This window comes from Varroa jacobsoni, unplaced genomic scaffold (genome assembly GCF_002532875.2).
Source record: "Varroa jacobsoni isolate VJ856 unplaced genomic scaffold, vjacob_1.0 scaffold_253, whole genome shotgun sequence".
NCBI lineage: Eukaryota > Metazoa > Arthropoda > Arachnida > Mesostigmata > Varroidae > Varroa > Varroa jacobsoni.
In genome coordinates, this window is record NW_019213155.1 from 386,859 (window position 1) to 409,907 (window position 23,049).

The 23,049-nt window shown below is 44.4% G+C and overlaps 2 protein-coding genes across 30 annotated transcripts in view; one reads left to right on the top strand and one right to left on the bottom strand.

The window, feature by feature from the left end:
* LOC111258630 (uncharacterized) overlaps positions 1–18,251 on the bottom strand; it is an 84,162-nt gene extending 65,911 nt beyond the window's left edge. For 14 of the 29 annotated variants that reach the window (XR_015310224.1, XR_015310219.1, XR_015310226.1 and 11 more), the window contains exons 1-3: positions 17,918–18,243; positions 12,866–13,085; positions 7,580–7,662 (exon numbers count right to left, since the gene is read on the bottom strand). Coding sequence is in view for 11 of the 29 variants with exons in the window: in XM_086967537.1 (XP_086823663.1) it covers positions 7,580–7,597 (18 nt within the window). In the remaining 18 variants the exon portion in view is untranslated. Of the gene's footprint in view, positions 1–7,579; positions 7,663–12,865; positions 13,086–17,917 lie in introns of all 29 variants that reach the window. The other 15 variants (XR_015310229.1, XR_015310228.1, XM_086967546.1 and 12 more) reach the window with 7 other exon arrangements.
* LOC111258629 (uncharacterized) overlaps positions 5,646–23,049 on the top strand; it is a 120,332-nt gene continuing 102,928 nt past the window's right edge. The window contains exons 1-3 of the mRNA XM_086967535.1: positions 5,646–5,698; positions 5,994–6,101; positions 6,891–6,990. The gene's annotated coding sequence lies outside the window, so the exon portion shown is untranslated. The remainder of the gene's footprint in view (positions 5,699–5,993; positions 6,102–6,890; positions 6,991–23,049) is intronic.

Genomic DNA, 23,049 nt, shown 5'->3' on the forward strand with positions numbered 1-23,049 from the left:
CAAGGGCTGAAATAGAGGGCTTGACAAAAACGAGACCATTATGCCGTGTCGTAATATCTATATCAAAGTCACACTTCATCGATCTGTCGCTTGAAGTTCCATCCGGTTAGCACCACCTTAGACTTTGCTAGTTATCTCTGGATAGTAACATTATCGAATCGGAACATCATTGGTTTCAATCTTCATGAATTAACAATAAATGTCATCCTTAAGACAGGCCTTAAGCAGTAGACGCGGTGAGGCTGTATAGCTCCTTTGTCGCGGTATTGCCATCGTAATAACTTTTCTGAAAAAGCTGTCGTATTACATTCAAACTGATTGGAAAGACGCCTCATCCGCGGGTATCTAATACAGATATATACAAAATGAAAGCAGGGAGGCGCTCCGTTGGAATAGCATGATAACGATTCTATTTTTATCGATAGCGGATGTGTTCCGAGCCGCTAAAATAAGGGAGCAGTATGAGAAGTGATATTAGGCAAGTGTCAAGATGCGTTTTCACTTCCATAGAGACTTGCGTTAGCGGCCATAACCAATCAAGACGGAAGGAAAGCAGAGGCCAAACTTGATATAAAAGAGTAACACGGGGTAAAAGACATGAATAAGACTAAAACTTTCCAGATATAGGGTGGAAAGATAAATCCTAATGCTCCTGTCACTGGCGTTGTCTTTGTGCCGCAGTTAACTCCCACTCAAGGCCATATGTTATCGGATGATGCTTTCTTCACACGATGCTGGTTATTATGATGCGCGTATAAGTTAGGCTTATAGGGATACAAATTATTATTATTATTCTTACTATAGCATATAGTTATTATGCAATAAAGGGCTATACTGTTCAAAACGGACGCTTCGAACGGGCGAACACGTCATCTGCAACTACACCGGTTGTAGTTACACTTTACGACCCAATTAGACTAACTAACCCATCAGCCAATGAGAAACATCTATGAAAGATAAAATCCACCTGTTACAGGTACAAGCTTACGTCATTCCTTTAGTGGTAGAGTTAGTTGCGACGGATGGCTAACTTGCATACGGCATCTTATGGAACTTCCCTTCGGCACAAAACTGGGCCAAACCTAACGTGACTACCATTGCCACGGGAAAGATCCTTTAACAGATCTCCGTGACTGCTTGACGTACGGTTACCCATTTGGGCCGAGAGGTGAAACAACTGTTTCCCGAGGTGATTAGTGCTATTCTATCCTTCCATCCATGCGTCCGTCTGTCACGGCTGCAAATGTAGTCATTGTATAACCAACCAGTGCCCCATCTCAGCTTTGGCCCATTCTTTATGTAAAGTTGCCGTTATGACAATTGTAGCAGTGATGGTGACGTAGCCTTTAAGGAAAATAAAGGTACATTAGCCAGTGATTGCTGGAAATATTTTCGTTTACTATACGCGTACTTTATATGAACTAGACTGCGCCAATTAGATTCATTGTGAGATCATGGGTCCTTTCGGCAGGACGTATGGCGATTACACAACGAGAAATCTAGCACGCGTTTCTATTTAGAGAAGATGTGAAATGCATCACTGCATACTGTCAACAACGTTCAAATCTAATTAAGGAGAAGCAAGGCGAACAGATGCTATCCGCGGGCTTCCTTGGGATTTTTCTATTTTTGCCGCCGCTGCTACTACAGCGGCGGCAGAAATAAACTCCGTTCTGCACGTCCATGAAGCTTTCGAACGATAGAACAGGACAATAACGACGACGGAACGAGGAAGGACAAGCAGGCCAGAAACGTTAGTTAGCGACCTGTCTGCTGAAGTTTTTGTTCTAAGCCCAATGCTACGTACACTGAGACAGCGACGAAGCCAATAAAATATTAGAAATAATGATAATTGATATTGGTAGTCGCCTGTGGTCCTTCTGTGTCGTTGCGGCGGCTTTCTGATACGCATTCGACGTTCGGTTACTGCCGTTACCGTCGGGAATGAGTTGCTTGATCAACTATGACGCGGCCCTTGGGGGTCTTGTGCTATCGTTGGCTTGATTCAACAAAGCCAGACAAATGGTCATACTTCCAATGAGATCTGTGCGCTGCTGCTTCCCAGACGATCTGCTTACTGTAGCATGGCAACTATACTGGCTGTATGACGTATCTGTCTATTGGAAGATCGTTTGATGAGTACAAATATATAACGTCGTGGCAGAGCAGAGACAAAAGAATCGATTCTATAAAGCTTGGAGAAGCTATATATAGTAAACAGTGTATATGCAGATGACGATGTTCGGGCGAATCATTAGATTGGTTTATTGGTACTTATCGTAACATTTTGCACGTTCATTGAAGAGAGCGTCTTATCATCTGTTTGAAACATCCCCTCTCTCGAGCGGGATCGTAGACATTTCCTTTAGTCAAAATTGATACACGAAGCTGTTGCCCGTCCTGGGTCTCTTTTGCCACAACCCGGAGCCTTTTTGAGAACCCAGTGACAATAATGTGCTTCTAAGTTTTACGCAAAGTACACAAAGACTAATGGGTACTAACTGCCTAACCCATAGTGTGGAATAAAATCTAATAAAATAATTTCACAACATCTTTCAGAAATATTAAATCTCTTTGATTTCATGTACTATTGAGGGTATTTTAAATTAATAAATTTAAAATGTAAAACCTTCGATATTTTAACGTTTTTGGTGTCGTTTTCTGTGTCGGTTTCGTCTGCTAATAAGTTAATGTGTCATAGGCTCGTTTTCGACCCTTTCATATTTACCGCAAGAAAAATTTTTAACGGCACGGAGAGAGGGTAAAAAGAAGACTCGCTTTGCGGGGCAATCCATACGCCACTGAGAGCTTCAAAAACTAGCCGATAACGAATGGACTGACGTTTAGCTAAAGTACGGTATTGCTCCGCAGGCAATACGAACTTGCTCACTTTAGGCCATCGTCATACCCTATTTGTATAATCTGAAGCAGGAAGGGTAGTTAGACAGTCGTGCTTTTACCTTTTTGATCCGGATCTAAATGCATGCTGCCTTCACCGTGTTGACGAAGAATCGCAGCGGGTTCCCGAACGCCACCATCGCAGATAGTTTACCGTAGCTGTTCTAATAAAGGGTCAGCATAATTATATCTCTTGCGTACACAAGCAAGCGAACCAGGCATCATACATTCAACGACTGGGCGATACCATCTTCATTTTTACGATGTAAAATGTGTACTGCTCTGCCTGTGACAATTAAACTAGGTGCATCATCGGCAACATATTTACGACGGTTAGCAGGACCTAAGATGTTTCTTTTTCGGCTTCTTCTTTCTTCCATTCCTCTATCTAAAGGGCCTTTTTTTTCAAGACTCCCTTGTATCGTCTTTTCTGTCCTGGGGCTTCGATTTCATCGCGGTGCTCTTGTCTCTGATTCTAGTGGCAATGCCTATGCCGATTAAGTTGAGGATATAAGCACCAATGCCATCCCCTCATCCTTCTAGATCGCGTGCGACAGCTCGAATCCTCTTTGGATAGGGAACTCCAGCTTCCGGTCTTCGTTCCGTCCCGTTTCTCTCGTCTTGTGTTCGTATCTTCCCCGGTGACTTGTCCATAACTAATGTTGCTAACATTGGCTGTGACCGAGCTCATCGCAAGTCTGCTGCCTACCATCGAGCGGATCCAACGTCGTGGGATATTGCATTTCCGATCGAGAACCTACCATCGCTCGCACTTGCTTTATAAATTATTGCAGTCACCACTACCTAAAATAACCGTATGATATAAATAACGTTCGATTCCATGTTGCACTTCCTGAAATCTGTAGCTAAATAATATGTACTTCTGGGTTTCAAAGCGCGTCCATCATGTGGCCGATCGGTGTCTCGACAAAGCCTTCTTTTTTCCATGGATGCTGTAGTTGGTTGGCTCCCTCTTTTACGTTCGCTTTCCTCTGCAGCTTCAGACGCGGCAACAACAGCAGCAAAACTCTATTTCTCACCCATCTTTCCCGTTCTCTACCCCCGCCGAATGCCAATCAAGGCAAAACGAGGATTGGGAAGCTGATCGAGTTACTCATTTTCGTCCTATAGCTCCGCGGCTGGCTTTAGTCTATAGATCCTGTAGCAGCCGGCTGGCTGGCTGGCTCGCTGTAGACGACGCGTTAAATAAAACCTTGCTGTCTGGTCTTTATCCCGCTTCCTAGGTAAAGCGAATCTGTATGTTTTTGGGAGTAGCGTTCAAGGAAGAAGACTCCGCTACCCTGTCTATCGTTAACCTGCCGGCCGCTGCTTGTCCAACAGTCCTTGATGGTAACAGGACTGCTGCGACTGCCACTTTTGATTTGTTGCTCCTCTCTAGCCTCATTGACGGTACTTTTCCTACGTGGGTCCCTTCTAAGATCGCCGTTTGAACTTCCTAGATCTTAGCTTTCGTTTAGCGGCTGGTTGCCGCTACCGCTGCTCCATCAGTCCACCCAAGGCCGATCCCGTTTACCCTGTGACGTAACCAGATATCATAGTTACTTGGGATCATCATTGAATAGAGAGAGATGATAGCCGGTCGCGAGTGAGTAGTCGAGGATTCTCGTAGCGATTGCCTGTCCCACGAATGCTGCTGCTGCTGCTGCTGCCGCCGCCGCCGCCGCTACTACTTTTACCTCTGCTCCTGTGACGCTCAGTGGACCAGATTCCGGCAGCAGGATCAGTGACGTTGAGCTCAATGAGCCGCTGGCTGATGATAGTCGGCTACTGTTGGTAGGCAGCGACGCTAACAGTCGTAGCTATGGTAGTCGTTGTCGTCGTCGTCGTCTTCAGGATAAGAAGAGCGATCATGAGCTCTGCCTCTCGTAGCCATCTTCGAGCAACGATCGTGCGATTAACTCGGCGGCTCACTCCTTCCTCATCGGCGAGAGGGGATACTTACATGGATGCTAATGAGCTTCGCACATCGCCGCTTGGCATTAGTCCGTCTGTGCGGGACGGCTACAACTGCTACTTTCGTTCCCCACAAAGCCATCCCGGCTCTGCCGCCTGCCTACCCCACACACCCACTCTGTCTCTCTATCTGATTTATATGACAAACAGAACGTCAGCCGCCGACGCTGCTGCTGCAGGAAAGAAGCATATGAAAACTGGGTTCACAACTAAGCATCGAGTAAGGATATAAAGGATAAAAGTTGCTACCGCCGCTGCACAACTATCATCCTGTCATAGCACTACGTTTCAGCATAGGTAGGGTGAAACATGCCAAATGGTCCTGGACACATGGCAGTAGGCACGGGATTCAGCGGTCAAATAACTTAACGGCAGCCGTAGTAGTAACAGTGTTGATGAGAGGTATGACTGCATGCGTGTGTAAAGCAATCTGTTTCTCTTTGGACTGTCTCCGTCCGTCTTTTGCTAGCCAAACCAGCTAAAAAATCGATTCTCTTTTGTACTAGCATATATATGTATATAGATGAATGCCGCAAAGGCGGTTGACTCCATCGCTACACGATCTTGTTCGCTTACTCGCGGTTTGTTTGAACGCTTGTCTGTGCCTATCCTTCGACCCCTCTCTTACGGATTTCGTACGATTAGAAGAATATGAATAAGCCAGACTGCTTTTCGGAACACAAGCCATTGTCACCGTACCTGCGCTTACAATAAGTGGTGCAGGTGGCACGACAAACCATTCAAGTTTAGCTAGACATTATGCGTTTGAGTACCTGACAGCCCTTAACGGGTCGTTCGACGTAGAGCCGACCAAACGTTTAGCGAAGTACGTACACGCAATTGCTTATATAACAGCCAGTATGGCGCAGCGCTAGCTCGGTAAATTCGGACGTGGTGTCTAGATAAAGAGACAGTTTTTTCTTATAAATAATGTTTCCAACATTGTCTGTCTTATTAAAAAGCATACAAGTGCACCTTGCCTTCTACTAGGGTTATCGCTATTAAGTAACAAGAATTTTATCTCTAGGCGAAACTTTTTAGAACAAGGCCTACGATGTTTGTCTACGGCCTAAATTGGGGAATGAAAATGAAATGCTATTCTTTTCGCTCAAACTTTAAAGGTATCTTGGTAGAGTTATTGGTAGCAGTGGGTAGCCTATGACTACATCCCGATGTGAAGATGCTGTTCGGTTTAGCCTGATTGCCGTTCCTTCCATGACTCCTCAAAGGTGAGAGTTACATTCATTTGTATTGTCAGATACTTCCGCTGCCCACAGCTGATCAGTCATCCTTCGGAGAGTCCTTTTTGCAAGTTTTCCCTTGCCAGCTGGCGCTCTAGCGATAACTTTGTTCTCTAGCAGCTAGCGCAGTTTAGATTGCTCACTTGTGATGTGATACCATAGATGACCCTCGCGTCCGCTAGAAGTCTTTCAATACTGTATATATTTTACGGCTCGAGGGCATAATTTCATCTGCTAGGGACACACTTCAGCCCATGCGGATCATCTGGCATCCGACAGCTGCTCAGAAGGAATATTGAATGTTGTTGTTGTTGTTGTTGCTGGTCAACTAATGATTTATGGACATGCGATAGCTTCTCCCTACTGCCATTCTGTGAGCTTCAGCTGACCACATGGCGGGTGAAGGGTTCGAGTAGGCCCTGATGAGCTATGCAGCGAAAAAGGGGAAATAAATGCCTTCCATAAGTCCTTCACGCCACATGTCGACCTCAATCAGGCTCAAGCCAACCAAGTTTGCTTCAAACTAACTGTCAGGTTGGCCTACTTGCTAGGGCATGGCGGCGATCCTTCATCTGTTGTTCATCAGGGATGTTGAGGAGTAAATGATCGCAATATTGTTTTACATGTTGCATACTAAATCCATCTATCCTGGAGCGCAAAATAGATCAGCACTAACTAACTGAAGATTTTTTAAAATTATAACTCACTACATCGCTCAGCGTCGCGAATAAAAAGCTAACAAAAACATCGTTTATTCATTCCGTTGAATTTCTATAGATTCTGCACGTGGCCAGCGCACGTACGTGGTAATTCTTGTCGCCTGCCGGTGGTGTACCATTATCCATAACAACTAAACGGCAATATCATCTCTATCAGGGTAAGAGGCTTTTGCTTTTTCCAGTCGAGCGCAGTAGTCATGTTTTCCGAATATGTTTCTTCGGCGCACGTCTGTTAATGTTCCGCTAGCTGTTATTAATATTATTATTAGGCAGCGTCTAGGTATAGTTTATCCGACACTCACTATTATCAAACCAAGTTGAGCTGGTAAGCTAACACTCAGTCCTGTTTTAAGGCCTTATTTTGGGATGATATTTTGGAATACTTAGGTCGATCACAAAGCCCTATATCACGCTAGCAATAAGTATAAGTTTCAAGAGATAGAAAATGTGGAACACCAAAGAAAGATGACAGTTCAAATTCTCAAAAATCTAAATAAAAAAATAAAGCTAAGAATCCCGGAGGAGTGCTCAAGGTTTCTGCTCCTTTCGGCGTTCATGGCCTACCAGGGAATCTGTCAGGGAAAACGAAATATTCATTGAAATCATGTTTAAAGGAGAAGTCTGTTTGTCTATTTGTCTTAGTTGGAGAGGAACCGCTCATCGCAAAACCTTCGAGTGTTTGCTATAAACCTATGGGTTTGGATCTTGTTTTGACGCAGAAGTGTAACTGTTATTTTTATACCATACCGTTTTACGATATCCCATAGGTATGCACTAGCACTGCTGCTGTTACTGGCGCTAGAGAGCGAAGTTCGATGCTATTACTGCCCCTGTAAAACTCAAGAGTTTCCCAGTTATCTGTAGGTATGAAATGAAAGCAGTCTCTATGGACATATGATGTAACACTAAGCCCCAATAATTCCGACAACATAGCATACAAGGCCTGATTGATGTTTCAGTAAACTAAAAAGCAAGAAAAAGCTTATCCTTATCTCATACGTACGATGGGTATTGGTGGGCTCTCTCATTGTCGCTGGAGTTTGCCGCAAGCTGCTGCGCATCTATAAACTTTTACCGATCGCCAGGTACGACACTGCGCCAAAGAAAAATGGCCAGTAGCATTCTTCTCTTGTTGAGAACAACAACAACAACAACAACAGCAGCAGCAGCAGCAACAGCAACAACAACAACAACAACAACAAGCTAGGGATCATCTGGGACACAGTCGGCCGGTGGCTGTCACCATATAATTATTGGGTCGGGTCGACTTGCCTCGTCTTGTCCCGTGACCGACATGGCGACGTTGTTAGCCATAGCTACCGATATCGGCTAGATCTACAGCTAATTCGGCTTTTTTTTTGTTATAATAAGACACAACAACGACAACCACGATAATAGCGACGATTACGCTAAAATCAGCTTCTATTTGCCGTCGCTGTAAGGGCAAGCCGGAGCAACTAGGCGAACGCAAAACTTCTAGCGCCAATTTGGGGATCATCGACGAGGCCTATTGCAGACCTCTTCCTGAGTATGCATAGTTTGTTTTTTTATGAAATCAAAGGAAGTTATACATGATTAGCAATTCGAGAGGGACCTAAAGATACAGCCTGCGTATTCGATGTTGCCAACATGATGGGTACCAACCTGGCGACTAAATGGTTTCTGCGATACATTCACGCCCTTGAATAATTTTTAGCAAAATTCTGTACGTGTTAATTAGACACGCATTAATTTTCTGATTATCTCGGGGCTCGGCAGATGTATCAAAAAATAAAGCAAAAATATGGGTCGCGTTATAGGGATTGCGAGGAAATTTTCATAAACCCTGATAAATTACCAGTTTGAAATAGCTAAGATAATTACATGGTTACATATGTATATGTATAAGGTTGCATATGTACGTTTGCGGTGCGCGCGTCTAAACGTAAAATGTATTTACTATACCTAATGCCATAACATTGCAAGATTAATCTGTAAGATGGCGACTAAAAACATCAAAAGTTCCTTTTTTTTGTTTCGATAAGCTTGTTAGGCATAGGATGTGTTGTGATATGTTGCATGCACGCCATCTGCGACATATATAGGAAATCATCGTAATGATATGGCCGGCTATTATTAAAGACATACATGTAACGGTGGTCCCTGATTTGGTCGGTATCATCATGATGATTTCCTATTTACAAGTCGAATATATAGAGCCGTTTTGTCATCAACGAGCCTACGGGTCTCTCGTAATAAAAAAATAAATATACTATTACAATAGCAGCGATATATCTCTCTTGTAGAATCTACGACATTGAAAACACTGTCGAGGACCTGCTTCCAATACCGCAGTTTCTTATGTAAAAACTAGTAATGGCCAATAATAAGAATACCAGTGCACACCGGAATCGTATTAGACAGCGGCAGGTATCACGCTGGCTCTGTACGATGTTGAGGCATCATCGACGGCGACATCTATGAATCGTATCTGCAAAGCAGAACTGCAACTGAGTATGATTAGAGTTCCGCTAGATTCCGAAAGAGCTCTATGCACACGTGACCAGACGTGGCAACAAGCGGCATTATTTTATGAGAGACCAACGAACTCACACGAGGAGCCCTCATAGACCATTCATACTGACGTGGCCTGACGTGTCTCTGAGCAATCGTGTCGAAACACGCAGGCGCTATACTTCGTCGACTTGCCACTGCAGCGCTAACCGAGTGTCCTGCTGCAGACGCACAACAGTATTCAGTAAAAGTCACATCCAGCTATGCTTCCGTAACTCAGAATCTTCACTACTCAAAAATCAGGTACCGGAGACGAGGCCAACGGCAAATAATTGATTACGCCTGTGTTGTGAGGTTCAGGCGCCTATCGTCTCTAGTTATCTATGAATAATAACGGCAGAACTGATGTCGTTGCGAGCACTACAACTGATAGACGCTGAGTTTGCGATTCGCGCATTTACCGTATCTCTGTGACGCGCCAGCAGCATACCTACGACGATCACAGGCTTCGGCCGATTCGGAGTAATTACGCTGCGTTCCGATCGCTCAGCGGCTGACGCTTAAATATCCTATCCCATGCGCCTCTACTTTGTTCGAGAAGCTTTTTCCCGTCTAGAACGGAGCACTATTTTACAGAGCCTAGTATTGGTATTTCCTCCCTGCCTACCGGAGCTGGATAGTCGGAGCGCAACAAATGATTCTCATCACCGAATTAATAGCAGCAAAATTAAAAATCTAGAAGAAGAGCAGAATAGAAAAGCCCGGGAAATACAGGATCAAATGAAAAAAGATATCGAGACTGAATGGAAAATCACTGAATGTGACAGAAATATCGAAATGGTGCCAGAACGGTTTCCGTTTGTGAGCTGTAACATCAGTGCTTCTTCTATGTCTGTCCATAGCTGCAACAGCTGCTTAACATAGTTACTTATTGCAAGGGTCAGGTAATGCGTAGGTATAGGACGTCTAGGACAGCGTGTGATGCCATGGTACAGGCTCATGTCGAATATATGGTCATATAACGGATATTTATATCACTCATTCACGCTGGCACGAAGTTCATCATTATGTTTGGCGTTCAACATGATTGATACAATTAATTATTTATCCGCACAGCGAATATCATGGCTTTTATATAACAACAATGTTTTTATAAAATGCGTCCATTCTTCTCCATCGATCTAGCATGATGACGGTGATGGAAAGCGCCGCAAATGATGATTTTTACTACGCTGATTATATAATAGAGCGCATTGAACGCATCGTCAAACATGAACATGGCACTGTGGCGCGTCTCAGCCCTTCCTCTCGGCTGCCTGTCTTCATTCTAATTGACATCCATCCATTAATCCGGTCCCTGTTCCTGTATTGAACGTAAAAGATTGCCGGCAGTTTCCTAGATAAGTGACGACCTGAGTTCGCTGTGGACACAGGCTTGAAAGCAGGCAGCATCTGCCGCTTGTAACAAAATGAAACCACAGCATCGACAATACTGATGACAGCAGCAGCAGCATTCACAAGTATAACTCCGAAATGGCCCGCCTGATGATGATTATTATCTATTTTTACTAGTGTTAGGAGGGTCACTGTTGCTGAAACAACGGATCGTCTAATGTCTCATGGTCAGCTAATCCACCGACGACTCGAGGTAGATTTTTAACAATACCACTTCATATAATAACGGATTGTGATAGGGCCGGGCAAGCGATCACAATGGACGAGGTATCATTTTATATTGATATTTGGTACTTGTGTAATAGCTGGTCTGGTAAGCCCCAGGTAATCACGGTTTCCCGGGCGTTTCCTTCGTGTCGTCGCCTCGAAGCCTTTAGTAGTAGATAGAAAACAATACATTCAGGGCCTACAGTTACCGAGTACTAACCGCCACTGATTACTGCGGCACTTGCTAACAGCGATCCTATTGTCTTGACAAACGCGTGCTCATTATGCTGGACCCGTGGACGTATATTTTCTGTCCGTTACAGAGGCAACCTAAGCGCTGATACACATCGTCTACCGAACTGAAAGTAAACTATTCTATATATATATATATGTCTAAAATAGTCTAAGGAAGATGCTGTTCGTTATATTTTTTGGGGCAGTTTAGCCTCTATTATTTAGCGAAATATATATGGCGACGGTATATGGCGGCCCGATAAGCATGGGGAATTCACCCCCTTCCCCTCGCTGGTGGGAGTGTTGATAAATACGTTTGTCGGTGTAGGATTCGTTCATTGGTTACGTGATGACTAACTTCTCTACTAATCACTATCGTATGCATCGAAGGGAACGAAAGTCGACCTCTACAGCTATATTACTGTCACAGTATTATGACAACCAACGTTCCAAAGCAATCGCATTATTCTGCGCGGTCCTACCGGAGCGTTACGATAATGTTTGCTTTGTTGGCTGGCTAGTGTTGCGTGGCGTTTATGCTTCGAGTGCCGGTATACCTTTACTCAGTCACGAACGCCCGGCGCAATTGTATTGTCATCAGCGAAACGATCGAGGACCGGCAAAGAATGACGCGATAGACGACGAACAGCCGCAGCAAAAAACAACGGACGGGCGGTGCGTATCGGCAGCACCAGCAGCAAAAATATTAGGAGTAGCAGTCGCGCAACGACGTGAGTGGCCCTGCGCTCATGACGGGCGGCACTCGGGACCTTTTCGGGGCACCGCCGCAGGGGCGTTCTACTGGCTGAGCTCATAATGATATCGTGTTCTTGACGGTCTGCGTAACGCCATTGTGTACAGTAACTGTCGTGTTTTGCCATTCTTCGCCGCTGCGTCGGGCTGTCACTGCGCGTTTGGTTTTTTTTTTTGACTTTTCTGAGTGACGACCGACGTTGCAGGCATCATAAGCGATTATGCAGACCCATTGCCGAGAAAGAAGTGGGCCGAGTAAATGTCGAACCATCAGTTCATATGCTGCATTGTGTTTAGCCTATTTTTACTGGGAGATTTAACAAGCCAAAATATGTATCTTTAAAGTAAAGAACTAATGAACATGCTTGTAACCACTAAATAAATCCACTCGGGATCGGCAGACGTAGCACGAGCTGACATGCTTCTGCTCGATCGTCTAAAAATACAGACACGTTGGGGGCAGCTATTAATAAAAACAGTTAGTCAATCCATCGAATAGATCCATTGTTTGAGTGATGGTGATAGATACAAGGCACGAGTGAACCACATTAACATCGATTGAACGATGCATATAAAACGCGTTTATGTATAGACAGAGGTGGATATACGCACTGTAGCAATAGAAAGCGTGTATATTTGACTGTTTATATTTGTATTGATTTGTGCGTTTGAATGGATGCAGTATACCCATCTAGGCCCAACAATATTATATATTTCATTAGCTCAAACAGATCGATCTTAATCGATTTGAATGTTACCAATACTGCCGAGCGCCCTATAACCATACTTTTATAGTGCTATGGTTCCCTTCAATGTAAATCGATGAATCTAAGGTTTTTTTCGAATTTTCGTGCTTCTAGTTAAACAACTATATGTTGTCCTACTACTTACCTATTGGAGTCAGTAAAGCTTGACCCCGAAGAGGTCATCATTAGACGGCGCGTGCATTTTCCCGCTCCGTTAAAGATGAAGCCTGTTCCCACGCTTGTTTGTATTAGGCTTCAGTTTTTACGTTGAAGTATGCTTCGCGTGGCTGAACTGTGCATGCGACGATCCAGAAAGCTAATTACCACAGGGCAATTGATTGGCTTCAGCCTTTTTTTTACATTTTCTGGAAGACCCAAATAACTCGACATGATGTTTTTTGATCATCGGTTTAAGCAGCTCAAAAGGAGGACGAAAAGAATCATTCACAGATAATGTCGTATAGATGTATAGCTATTTTCGGCGTGTAATGTTGGCATTATGTAAAATTACAGCCTGTGTACACGATCGGGATTTTGAATACCAGTCTTTGTTAGCGCAATGTCTACAGGTTGTTCTGTCCGAAGCAACTTGCAGAGATTCAAAATTGCGCGGGTCTAGACATGGTTAGTGAGCAGACAATCAGCATACGGCTTACTAGACAAGTAACAGCGCGTAACACTGCTAAACAAATGGACTATACAGTTCGTTAGTTTATTCTACTTATGGCGCGTAGATTAAGCGTGATCGCTGCCTTTATCTTTACATTCGTCGTCGTTACCACCGTACGTTTCGATACGACAATAGCACGATCCAACAAGTTCATCCCGTCCACGCCACCGTCATTTCACACATCACTAACAGGTTTCTACGCAGACGTACATTACAGTTGACGTACTGCAGCTAGACCCCCTACAGAGACTCGTAATTTAGTGCGTAGACAACGGAAGAGGGGCGAACTGGTCTCAATGGTGAAGATAGGAAAATTGCAATATCGTTCTCGTTCGTTCTGCAAATCTCTCCTGTTATCGCCGATGGTTCTGCTGCTGACTGTGGTTATAGTCTATTCCGCTATCTATCTGCTTGACGTCTGATGATTTTCTATACTTTCCCTAATCTATAACCACGCTAATGCGCATGTTTACCTTGGAGCTGGTGGAGAGAAACACAAAAGCAATCGAAGACAGCGTGAAGAGCCAGCTGCTACAATATTCCTCTGTGGACAAGCATGCCAATGTGTTCCGTGTTGCTACTGACGCTTCAGACTGCAAAAGGCCGTAAGCGACTGCGCTAGAAGGGTAACAACAACATCAGCAGCTGCTGAGGTAGACATGGCAGCCTTTTTTTGATATTTCCTACGGGATTTCGTCAGGTAATCGCAATTCAAATTACCGATACAATGTTTCTACTATTCGGACGGAAGGAGAGGCAGGTTCCAACTGGCTCCTTTTTGCCCTTGTTACCTGGCAATGAAAAAGAAGGTCTCATTTCGCTTCGCTTTCTCGTTGCACCGTAGCGTTGATCGCGGTAATTGATTGGGCAGTTTGTCTAGGACAGCGGTTTGTGAAGAAACAGAGATCTATAGCAAGGTCTTTTTACCGCTAGATTCGAAGGCCTCTACACCGCGAGCCCGCTGAACTGAAATTCATGGCGGGCAGCTACAGCACTAGTACCACTTGTGCCTATTGCGAACCAGATTCATAGCGGCCTTTGCTATCAGTAACAACACAGGCGGGCCAGTCAGACAGAATGGTTAAAAGTGGGGAAAAAAAAGCTTGCCATCTCTTTCCTGGTAGGCTTAGAAGAGCAGCAATTCAAGTGGCAGCTGTAGTGCTACCTTAAAAATTTCAGCGGTATGCGTACTTATGCTATCGTCGTCAACTGGAGTTTAATTGTTTACATTCCGGCTTATTACTTAAGTTCTGATTTTACCGCGACTTTTTGTGGTTCGTCTGTGCCATCCCTCTGTACTAGCGTTAGATTTCCTCGTTCGTCGCTTGTGGCCCTTGTAATAAAGCAATGTAAGACGTGCATTGCCCCGGCTAATACCGCATCCTGTACTGTCGTTGTTGTCTTTTGCAATGTTTATAGAAACAACGTTCAAAATTATCTCCATAGTATAAAAACACAACAGTTTAAGAGAGCTAGCGAGACCGCCTGGTTGGCTCGTGCTAGCGGCTCCAGCTTCACAGAAGTACACTGCCCTAGCAGCCGTACGCCACAAGCACACGGACGCGCACATACGCGTCCACTGCAAACTCGTGGACAAATCCATTCTTGTGGCTGTGGCGATACTCGGCATTCGTTCTTTCGGTAGGACGCTCCGTCATCTCTGCTGACGTCTCTGACATTGCCGCTGTGCGTCTTTTTACTATTCTACTTGTTTCTACTGTCGTAGTACTCGGATTCGTCCACTATTTCTGCTGCTGCTACTACTACGGTTAGAACTATTTCTGCTGTGGCTTCTTCGTCATCGTCAAGCGCATCGCGCTGTTGTCTGGCTAGCGCGCTCCTTCTCTATTTTTTCCTCTTGTCGATTTGAATTCGTTGTTAGGCGCCGAAGAAACGAGTAGGCGCGGGTTGTTCGTTTTGCGTTTCGACTTCGTTTGAACCCGTAGCGGTAGCGACGTTGTTGCGGCGGCGGCGGCGGCGGCACACGAAAAGTCGTTTTGCTCGTCTCTCTTCGCCCCGTCTCGTTAAGGTTTATCGATGCATTTTCATCATACGTGCACTTATCCTATCGTCGTGCCATCTTCAGCAACTGAGCAGATATCTGAACAGGTCCACTGTTCTCGCTGTTTGGCGTGCCTTCACGCAGTGGTACGAACGATGAACCGACCGATGCCGTCATGCAGTCGCCGCTACCGCTACGTGCCTGTCGGTTGGTCTGGCGGCGTCTTCATGCGCATGTATGCATGGGCGTTATGTGGCGTTGTCTGGTAGTCTGTGGCAACTCGAAGTTCAAGGAACAGTTGTAACAACATCGTAGTAAGCAACGTAGACAAAGAACGAGTACGACGAAGCAAAATATTTTGTAATTTATGCTTAGATATTGGCTTTGGTTTACTATTATCTGCACTAGTAAAAAATGGGCGTGAGTTTCGGTTAGACCAGATCTGCCGCCGAACAATGATTTTAAAATTGGCGGTCAAAAATGGATTTGAACCGTCAACATCTACAAAAAAACACTAAACATTTATAATCAAGATATACATCCATGTGAAGCTACTGAGAATGTTGCTCACAATTTCCAATTTAGGTTAGCCGCGTATTCTTAGTATGTTTCGTAGAGAAAAATGGTGACAGCTCACACCATACGCTTGAGTCCCGCATCTATTAAATCAGACAATAGAGAGAAATAAGCTGTTCATATGGTATGTCTGAAACTGGCAATGGCTATATTCACTTTAAAGGGTCAAAAATTATATCCAGTATGCCTACTATCGCATATGAACCAATCCGAGCGTTTGTCCGCGTTAGCACGTACGTCCATATTAACCAGCCCGCAAAACCGAGAACACATATGCACCTAAGCCCCATAGGAAGTGTTTGCCTCCTATTTATTGTTTCTTTTATTTACCTATAGTGATTTTTAGTTATGTACGAAACAGTAAAATGCCACGGTAAATATCAAAGTTTTACCAGCCGTTCCGTACGGCAACTGGTCACCGCGCTATTATAGGATCCTCTCAGGTAACATTACAAAAACAGATGAAAAACAAAAACGCAACAAGTTAAAACCTAAGTTAATAGAAGAAATTATATAACGATAAAAATGTAAGTTAGTGATAAGAGTTTAAGGTTGCCATCGCTGGCTGTCCCCATTCACTGTGAGGTTAAATGAGCAAACTGATGGCCTTGTCTCGTTGTAGTAAAGGTGTAGTTGTTTTCATCTTTTCTCCGTAGTTATTGTCAATATTATTGCTATCTCTGCTACTTCCGTTGTTACTGTTGTTGACTACGATGACGAACGACGCGTGCCACCCGACTCCTCACCGGAGAAGTCACCCCCTTCAGCGTCTTATACGCGAATGGATCGCTGCCAAAAAAGCAGCAAGAAATGACGAGACGAAAGTTTCAAGCGGCACTGGTGCCGCTGAGTGACACAAGAAGGGATTCGTTGAGTCGGCTCTATCGAAGACGGCGACGGTAACGCGGAATGGACAGGAACAGCAGAGGCCTGAGTAACCGAATTGTGGTTCGCTGTTTTTTCGTCTGTATTTTTTATTGGCGGCGCACGCCACCAAAACAGAGGTAGTCGTCATTACGGTGGTACGGACATGCTGCCGCCAGTGCTTACGATACTTCCATTAGACGTTTGTGTGTCTGTATAGAGCTCGTAATGTGTTGTTGCTGCTCACCGATGTTTATAATATCAATTTTCAACAGGTTTTTTCTTTCTAGGCTAAAAATAACAATAGGATCGCACCTACCTATGTAGCCTCAAATGGGAGTTCTGTACAAGAGTGCTCAAGATAAAGGCTGACAATCCTATCGTATTTCATGTGGCTATATATATATATATGTATATATGTATCGCACACGTTTAACACGGGACCTGCATTACGTTATATAAAAGGCATATGATAGACCTAAAGTATAATAATATAGGTTTATTATTTAGATATAAGAACGCATCCGGGAAAACTAACATGCTGACTTGTTTGTTCTTTTAAAAGCAGTACTGTCGACATCGGAGACATTAACTATCCATCATTTTTTACTATTTTTGTTTGAAGCAACACTTCAACATGCGCAGACGAACATATTCCTAATAGAGGGAGTTTAAGGTTGCCATGAGATGGTTGAGTAACAAAACATTTGCTAGACTTGAGAACCTAGGTTCGAGGTCGGGCGTGATGCGCGGTTTATTTCGTACTGACAAATGCCAGCTGTCTGGAGCAGTGACTGGCTACAGTAGGACCGAATTTTTTATTCAGAAGGCCGAAAATGACCTCTGTATTCTGTTCTCAACTCGCCCTGTTGGCTTCGGATGCCCGTTTATTGTTAGACGGCACATTTCGTCATGGTCGTTTAACCGAATTTTCTATAGACCGAGAGAAATGGAACCACTTGACAGAATCAACTACAGACGCTTCCTATTACGGCAATAGCAACTAGTGCCATCAAAGAAATGGCAGTAACCATCAGAGGCAATCATGGGCTGTTTGTCCGTCACTCATTCACTCACTCACTCACCTGTTCCTTTATGATCTCCACCGTTTTTTGTTAGCTCGCTTTTTCTCAACGATTTTCGATGACTGCTATTACTATCACTTCTGCTACTTCCCTGTGCGATATAGTAATCGAACGGTAATTACATATATTGTGAGAAAATGGTCGGTATTAACAACAGCAGCTGCGGCACGACTGACACGCAAAGAAACAGAATGAAGAATAGACGTATGCATAATACAACAGCGGGCCGCTGAGAGCTGGCAGAAAGGGTGGAATTGCCTGGGTATTCATATCTGCTAGCAAATGTGGCAGGCCAACTCATGATACACGTGTGTGCCTGATGTGACGCGAGGTGCCTCTTCACGCCGCTAGCCCGTTGTTGTTTGCGTGCTTGTGCAAGATGTTGCATAGCGACCCTAGTAGCACCATTACGATACATGTGTATCACTGTGTTTGATCGTCGTTCATTGAATATGCAGATAGTAAGACTACTACCAGCAGTTTGCTTTCCAACGTTCCCAGACCTCACTCGATTCGATAGCGGCCCGCAATCATCCTTCCTACTGCCACTTACAGCAATAAGTACCTATGAACCGATGACTAGGGGCCGATAAACTCAGCCTTATGGTAGCCAGGAACAAACTGAAATTGAAGACAAAAAAGCATTCAATAAGAGCGTTCTTTCGCCTACCGTTGCCGCTGCTGCTACAGCAATCTGTGTGAATCATGAACAACAAAGCAGAAGGAAGAAAAGTTGGCTCATGGCGGCTATTATTGTTATCTGTGGTCCTGCAACACAGTGTCAGCGGCCATCTTGCGTACTGTGGACGCATATGGCCGTTCGCACCCTGAACGGCTACTTAAATTTTATCTCTATGGAGACAAAGCGACGGACGATTGAATTAATAGAAACAGAAGAAGGCAGGAAGCGGACTAATCAACCGATAAATCGGCATGGCACAATTATAACGTTCCATAGTAATATCGGCACCATTTCTACACATCTATATTTCACTGTTATGTATGGCTTGTATACATGTGCACAATAGTTGTTGCGTATTCTACTTGCAACACGTGCATCGGTTAGTAAGGGCCAGATTCCCGTGCACTTAGGATGTAGGGGGCCAAAAAACCTTAGGCGGTTAGAAAAACACTACGTTACGCTGGCTGGTTGGCCAGATAGGGCTACTGCTATGAACATCTGTACAATGCAAGCCAAAAAAAAAAAGTCGTATAGTATAAAGTGAAAAATGTTAGGAAAACAAAAAACATTAACGTATTATGTTATTTTTCATGGCGGCTGGCTACTCTGTGAGCTGACATGGCCATGGTAATTTTCGAATGCCACCAAATGTTAATCTGTTTGTTCGGTGGGCATTTGTTGTTTTGTTAAAATTTCACTAGTTACACAACGAGAGGAGTCGCCCGGCCTACTCGCAACAGTATGCAGCAGCGACCTGTAGTAATACTAATACCCGTAACCGATAACAGCAAAAATGATACGCCACCGATCGACATCATCAACTAGCAAGAAAATACCCATACAGAATAGATTTTTTCTGTCGCCAGTGCCAGCGGTTAGTGGACAGAAAGGAAAACAGAGGTCTTACTACGCTGAACCGCAGCGTAATGGCTGGCACTAAAAGAGTACGATTCCATCACATTGTTAATACAACACTTTTCTGTGTATATATACCTGCTTTTTATAAGAAGAACAGATGTGCCGTAAATATTGTCTACATACGATGCTACGAAGCGGGCAAGACTTACCGCTCACTGCGATAGCAAGATATTTCACAAAGGATATTGTATCTGTAACGAAAGATCGAACTTTAGGGGGCTTTTCGGTGCATTGCACGAAATAGAACAGACGACATGCGAACGCTAAAAACGAAAATTCAGCGGAAAAAAACTATCAAGGAGCAACAACGGTCAATAATTGTTGCAGTATCTCGTCATCGAGGACAGGCGGGCGGGCGGGCGGGCCTGCGATTGGGCATCGCACTCGACTGGGATGAAACGGTCCACTGGCTGCCGGCCATCGTCGATTTAGTTCACTTAAAAAAGGCGAGCATTGGGTAATAGAAATGTTAGATATCATTGTCGTCGCTGCTGCCATTGAATAGTTATATAATAATCTACCGGGTGACCATCCGTGTATATGTCTATGAACATTTGTTTATACATTGACAATCGTACAAAATAAGATTGAATCAACGCTGAAAGATCGAGCGGGCACGCATATTCGTCGATGATCATAATAATCTTGACTCTCGACCAAAAACGGCAGACGCCTGCCAATGGTTTCGTGTAGAGATCGCTCAGAGAAGCAGGAAAAAGAGGCCGAAAATACAGAACGTGCACAGGGATGGCCACTTGGGAGCGCTGTAACCCTTTTCTTCGTGCACCAATGTATCGTGTCGGCGGCGAAAGCTGTCGTTACCATCCGAATTCAGTCATAAATAGAAGCAGCGGTCTAGCTTCAACTACTATAATAGCTGGCTAAAGACATTTCACGAAAAGGCAAGAGAGGGCGGGGAGACCCGTCGCCGAAAATACCAAACAAAAATAGGGAAGAGCAATCCAGAAACAGGAGTACGTATCTTTAAATAAGTATATTTACTGATCAGCGCACGCGGCGGTATACTATACACTAGAGCTAAAAGCTGTTGCTGCCAGACTCACTGAACGTGCGTGCCGTCAAGCTGATAAAACGAAGATGAAGACCGCATCACTGTTTTCTCTCTGCTGTTATCTAAACGTATCAATTAAACTATTTTCTGCCATTGTTTTTTTCAGTTTGGTTACGGTGATACGAACATTGATTGGGATATTTCGAATTGAATAGACATGATACACAGCCCGTTTCACTATGGTTGATACGTGAGGTGATCTTAAGCTACGCCGCTTAACGACGGCATCGGTCATAAAATTTGAGACATATATTTCTCAGTGTTCATCGATAGTGACTGTCTATAGCTGGATGTCCGTGTCGGCCTTGAATTGTCGAGGCGCAGTAGCAGATTTGAAATAATAGTAACGTAGTAGGCGCTTCTCAATTAAAAACGAATTTATTTTCAAGTGATAGGGTCATGACTTCATCCATGTTTCCTGTCACTATGCATTTGAATATACATTCATTTAGATTGCTACCAACTTTAGCCTCGACCAAAGTAGTAGTTCACATTGGAAGCGATGTCCTTTGTGGCTAATACCGCGTGGCTAGATACCATTCGGCGTCATCCACTTCGGCGACTCGCAGCTTAAGTGAAGAAAAATCACCCCCATGTAATGTACTTCGATTGTGTATGTCATCGCTCTGTCTAACTGTATGTAATCATATGTACAGCTCTACTGTGGACCGTTATAAGAAGACCGTCATCGTGTAACTGCTTTGTCTATCCCACACTCTCGATGCCGCTGCGGCTGGTGGCGAGGAAAGCAGAGCATAATCGAAGACATCTACGCCGATGACGCTCATAGTTCTTCAACAGCGCACGTAGGCCACGATCGCACCGTCATCATTATCTGCGTCATTTTGATGAATGAAGCAGAGCTTCGGTTACCTATTTCTGAATGTCGACGCGACTCTAGAGATAATGTTTACTGCCACGTTTAATCAGAATGAACTAGGCGCCATTTTTGAGCTTCCAGCTCATTAGCTAATTACTCTGACCAGAAGCCAGACACAACGAACGAATATGACAACCGAAAACCGGCCCTGTAAGGTTAAGGGCCTTAAAAATCAGATTCGAAATTCATACAGCGGTCATCGAAGATGTTGTTAACGCTCACGACGCTTCGGGGACATGGGTCGATTAAAAGGTACTGCGCAGAGTATTGAAGATATGTATCCGAGGGAATGGCTATCTAATGCTACTCCACTGGCACCATCAATACGAAGACTAAACGAGAAATTTTAAAGCTAAAAAGAATCACTGTACAACTTGTTCACTGGACCACTCACTGCATGAGAATGCGACCGCGTGCGACGTGCACGCACGATCACGCTTGTACGCAGCACAACGAATAGAGAACGAACGAAACGTAACAGAGTGATGTAGAACGATGCGTCTGCCGTGCGGCTATCACTGCTAAATGCAGAGACCGCCAGTGCCATTGCTTGCCCGTACATTTGGCCACTTCAGTCCTCCTCCGAGTTAGTACTATCCTGCCATCGGATGGAATAGATATTATCAATTATTATATGCTGTAGTGAATAACAAGTGATGATGTATCTGTGCGATCCATCGGACAGGGTTGAATTCTTCAGCTGTCTATTGCTCGCCCGGCCTACCTCTGGTCTACGGCCTGCCGATGATGACGCTGGCTGATGATAGTGGCGGCGGCGGCGGCTTGTGCCTGTAGCTAATCAATGCTATTGTAATGGCGTCCATCCTCATGTCGTTGTAGTCGTAGCGATGGCGGCGGTGGCCGCAATGCACTCAGGTGGAAGAGCCGCCGATCGCTCATCTCGGCGGGAGTCTTTTCGTTGTTATGTTCACCGCTGTCGCATCAATTTTTACGCACCGCAAAGACTGTCTTTCGCCCTGGCCTTTGTCAAGGGAAGCCAGTCTCGTAAACAAGTGCGCCAGATAGTACTGACAAAACAGAAATCGCATCGCAGTAATAACCATAATAAACAACAGTACAATGATAAACGTCGTCTTCGAAATTAAATATACATCATACGTTCGTTATATACGTCGACGCTTTTCCGACGGCGGTTTCCGTTCAACGGAACGAAAGGGATCAGTTCTATTCTGCTACTGATGTGGTTATCGTTTCGTAATTATGACTATTATTGTTTCGGTTGTTACTGTAAATGTTATAACCATAGTTCGATTCGCGCTCCAGATAGCTCACAAGAATCGTGGCCAACAAATCAGACGATCGCAGCTCTAGCCGTTTCTGAGACTGGATGTATCCTCATTCTATACCGTGAAAAATACGTATAGACTCGTACATCAGTGGAGGTATGCGTATAAATAACAAGAGATCGTTACTATACGTACGTACGTACGTACGGCAAGTAGGCGTATACATGTTTTGTGTGACTACCCGTGTCAACAAGAGGGGAACCTATGTCGCTTATTTCGGCTCGTAGTTGTCAGGAAGAGATCGTGCCGAATGAACTTTCCTTCTTTCGATTG